Here is a 4,684-nt window from a genome sequence, read left to right as displayed (position 1 = left end):
AAAAAAAAACCCCCTAAAAAAAAAAAAGAAACCCTACTAATTTAAAAACATTTCGACTTCATTAGAACAAAAAACCCAGACAAGGGCATTTGATGTCAGCTTCAGTGAGGAGCCCTTTATTGTGCTTTGCACCTGATTGGAAGCACACAAAGGCACAGCCTGGTGCTTCACCTTGGGGAATTCATGCGCCTGAGATCCAGGTGAGGTGTTGGGGATGCACCTGGAAATGTCTCACACCTCAAGAGTGCCCTTATTTTCGTGTGAATTACACTGGGTGCAATGTCTGTGGAAGTGGCTATTCAGTAATACAAGTCTACAACCACTAAGTTTTGTTGGAAATGAGGGAAATCCACACCAGTTATTGTTCATACATCCGAATTTTGAATATAACTGGTATTACACATTTAGTTGAATTCATTCTCTTTGTTGTCTTTATCTACACATGTTTGTATCTTCTCTCCACAGGGTGCCTATGGGTGTCGCTACTGAACCACGCAGCTCTAGACTAAAAGATAAGAAGAGGGGTGAAGGAGAAATGATGGTCAAAGAGCTTTTTGTTCAGAATGTGATAGAAAATAATGACCTTCTAAATGTTCTTCTTGGAAAGGGATCTTCGTGTGTACTTATTCCACATAATTCTTCAAACATCTCTGTGTGTTCGAACTTACGTGTTGGATCCCAAATGAGGCCCAGGTTGTCACTTGGTTTAAGCAGTCCCGAGGAAGCATTGGAAGCATCTAAAACGTTACCTTCCAGTGATGTTAGGCTAGACAGGAGGGCACGGCCGAGGCATTTAAGTGGTTTCTATTCGGTGAAAGAAAAACCTACCTCTTTATGTGATCAGAATGGATTTTCCTCGTCATGTGGAAGCATCGATATGCACACTTCCACTTCAGAAATGCCGAATGCTGATACTGAAAAAAGTAATTCTCAAGGTGATGGGTTGTTAGATCAGGGACTGTTTTCTTGTGTCACATGTGGGATATTGAGCTTTTCATGCGTAGCTGTTATTCAACCCAAAGAAGCAGCTGCCCGATACCTTATGGCAGCCGATTGCAGCTTCCTTAATGATTGGATTGTTGGCTCAGGAGGATTAAGTGAGAGATGTACTGTTCCTAACTCGAATGCAAATGCATCTGAGTTGAATTCCTGTTCAGGTAGCTGCATGCATTCACTTTTGATATTAACATGTGTTACTGGTGATGAAATTTTCTTATTTTCCTGTTCAAGTGATGGAACTTTTAAATTAACAATATTTTGGGGCGTGATTATGCCTACGGTACACTAGATATCAGCCTGGAATATTTAAATTTGGGCCATTAATTGGATAGGCTATTATTTGCTCCATTTAATAAATCCAAATTCTTTTGCTTGCAAGAACTTTTGAATGGCTGGCAGAAGACTTGGAGTTTTGGAATCTGTTCATATTTCAAAACTTTCCCTTTTCTTTTCTCTTGATTATTTGGTCTGTAGGGCCATGTCTGACTTTATTCGTATTTCACCGTCCCCTGTTTGGTAGTGTTGATGCTTGCTGTGTATTATGGTGGTGTTTGTAATATGTAGCCGATTGATTGGTTTTATGAATTAATCTTGTAATGTATCTGATGTAGTACTGAAATTGAGGAAGCTCAAAACAGTACCAGGGTAGGATCTTTTCTCAGAGAATAGGGAATTCTAGATATGGAGAATAGGATATTGCTAAAACTTGTTGAAAGATGAAAAGATGGAACAATAAACAATAATATAACACCCGGGCTTCACACCGCAAGGTGGATCGACTGGATCAAACACCAACCTACCTTGATCAAACACAAGGGATTTCTTGATCAAACACAAGAGATTCTTGATCAAACACAAGAAGAGAGTTGCATAAGCAAACTTTGATTTCAAATTCTGAGTTTTTTTTTTTTCCAACTAACAATAGTAGAAAGTCTTCACTTATTAAAGTTGGGGTAGGAAAGTCTTCACCTTCCAACTACTAAAGTTGGAAAAGTCTTCACCTACCAACTACCAAAAGTAGAAAAATCCTCACCTCTTAAAGTTACAATGGAAAAGTCATCCCCCAACTACCAAAGGTGGAAAAGTCTTCATCCCCCACCTACCAAAGGTGGAAAAATCTTCATCCCCCACCTACCAAAGGTGGAAAAGTCTTCATCCCCCAACTACCAAAGGTGGAAAAATCATCACCTCTTAAAGTTGGTATGGGAAAGTCTTCACCCACCATTACTTACAAAAGTGAGTTGATTCCCCTCCCCCTTTCTAGAAAAGTAAAAAGGTAAAAGTAAAAGTAAAAGTAAAAGTAAAAGTACCTTCTAAACACTTATTGACCCCATGACTGGTTCAACTAATGAACCAAACCACTACTAGACCTATTACCATGGTTTAGGCTCATTAAACTATTAAAGTAGCCTATTACATTAAAAAACCCTTGGACCAAAGGCCCAACATGCATACAACCCAACCATAGACTTATTCCTAAGAAAACAAGCCCATTTTGGTGATAAATCTGCATCAATTCTCCCCAGCTTGAAAAAATTCGTCCTCGAATTTTGTAGTGATGAGGGGGAAACCACATGTGAGTAGCATCTTTAACCATTCCCAAACAAAACTCGAGTGGTGTAGGAACGTTGGGGATAAAGTCTTCAATGTGTGGAGTTCTCTCTTCAAAGAACCATAGTGGCATAATGAATTCTACATGATCATCCTCTGAATCAATATAGGTTGTGAATGTTGAATTCATAGAGTCCTCAACATTGGTAATCTCCTTGGCAAAGACTTGAGGGATAAGCTCCAACTTTTCAAGAACAATGTCTTCAATGTCGATTTCTTCCACATGAGTCTCAATGATGGGATCATCATTGTCTATCCCCTCTTTGACAGTAGAAATTGTTGGAATTTCTTCCACACTAACCTCAACTTCTGACTTTGGTTCGTTGATGGGAGGTGTCTTCTCATGTTGCTCCTTTGCATATTATTGCAATAGAACGGCCATGTGGTCTGTTAATTCTTTCATGCTCTTGTCACCAGTGGGTGGTTTTTGGAAATCTAAAGAAGACTTTAAAGGGGACTCGGGTGGAGGGAAGTACATTCTTCGTTCATGTTTAGATAGGCACATGCCCGCCAACTCGTACTTCATTTCTTCCCAAGTAATGGGAGATCTACCATGATCTTTTAGATCCCTTTCTTTGGTTCTCCACCACTCGCGGGCTGACCCAACTAGCTTAGTATGCGCTAGGTTCATCTTGTGCGACTCAGATAATTCAAACCGGTCAAAGTAGTTATCTAAAGTAACCAACCAATCAAAAAATACCTGGGAATCATGCTTGTCGCTGAACTCCTTTAATTTAAGCTTGACCTTCTGTGATTCATTAGCACGTCGATGGGGTGCTTCAAGATCACCATTGAAATAAGATCTTACATGCTCCTCAAAGGTAGGTGGTGCTGTAGGGGTTCTTTGTTGTGCCCTTTCAGCACTTCTCCTATGTTGACGATGCACAGCAAATTGTAGTTGATACCTGTCCTCCCTTTCGAATGGTACATTGCTACCTTGTATTGGAGTAGTACTTTGATTCTCAAGTGATTGCAACCTCGCACTTATGATCTTCTGTCCAGTAGAGAGCTGTTGAAGCATCTCAATGACTTTTGCCATTGGATCAGGTGGAGGCGGCGGCCACTGTGACTCATTCTCTGCCATGCTCTGATACCAATTGATGTAATACTGAAATTGAGGAAGCTCAAAACAGTACCAGGGTAGGATCTTTTCTCAGAGAATAGGGAATTCTAGATATGGAGAATAGGATATTGCTAAAACTTGTTGAAAGATGAAAAGATGGAACAATAAACAATAATATAACACCCGGGCTTCACACCGCAAGGTGGATCGACTGGATCAAACACCAACCTACCTTGATCAAACACAAGGGATTTCTTGATCAAACACAAGAGATTCTTGATCAAACACAAGAAGAGAGTTGCATAAGCAAACTTTGATTTCAAATTCTGAGTTTTTTTTTTTTCCAACTAACAATAGTAGAAAGTCTTCACTTATTAAAGTTGGGGTAGGAAAGTCTTCACCTTCCAACTACTAAAGTTGGAAAAGTCTTCACCTACCAACTACCAAAAGTAGAAAAATCCTCACCTCTTAAAGTTACAATGGAAAAGTCATCCCCCAACTACCAAAGGTGGAAAAGTCTTCATCCCCCACCTACCAAAGGTGGAAAAATCTTCATCCCCCACCTACCAAAGGTGGAAAAGTCTTCATCCCCCAACTACCAAAGGTGGAAAAATCATCACCTCTTAAAGTTGGTATGGGAAAGTCTTCACCCACCATTACTTACAAAAGTGAGTTGATTCCCCTCCCCCTTTCTAGAAAAGTAAAAAGGTAAAAGTAAAAGTAAAAGTAAAAGTAAAAGTACCTTCTAAACACTTATTGACCCCATGACTGGTTCAACTAATGAACCAAACCACTACTAGACCTATTACCATGGTTTAGGCTCATTAAACTATTAAAGTAGCCTATTACATTAAAAAACCCTTGGACCAAAGGCCCAACATGCATACAACCCAACCATAGACTTATTCCTAAGAAAACAAGCCCATTTTGGTGATAAATCTGCATCAGTATCAGCATTAAGTATATTGTTGAAAGTTGGAGCTCACTTTCCACCAAAAAAAAAAAAAAAAA

General features: G+C 39.6%; 1 protein-coding gene across 1 annotated transcript in view; it reads left to right on the top strand.

Moving 5' to 3' along the window:
* The window catches only part of LOC122075236 (lysine-specific demethylase REF6-like), an 11,168-nt gene extending 9,586 nt beyond the window's left edge, over positions 1 to 1,582 (top strand). Inside the window, exon 5 of the mRNA XM_042640196.1 lies at positions 466 to 1,582. Within this exon, the coding sequence (XP_042496130.1) occupies positions 466 to 1,288 (823 nt within the window). The 3' untranslated portion in view covers positions 1,289 to 1,582. The remainder of the gene's footprint in view (positions 1 to 465) is intronic.
* The last annotated feature ends 3,102 nt before the right edge of the window (positions 1,583 to 4,684 follow it).

The sequence above is a fragment of the Macadamia integrifolia genome, chromosome 4, assembly GCF_013358625.1.
Source record: "Macadamia integrifolia cultivar HAES 741 chromosome 4, SCU_Mint_v3, whole genome shotgun sequence".
In the NCBI taxonomy this organism is placed as follows: domain Eukaryota; kingdom Viridiplantae; phylum Streptophyta; class Magnoliopsida; order Proteales; family Proteaceae; genus Macadamia; species Macadamia integrifolia.
Note: the sequence above shows the minus strand (reverse complement) of the source record. Positions and strands in the feature narration are given on the sequence as shown.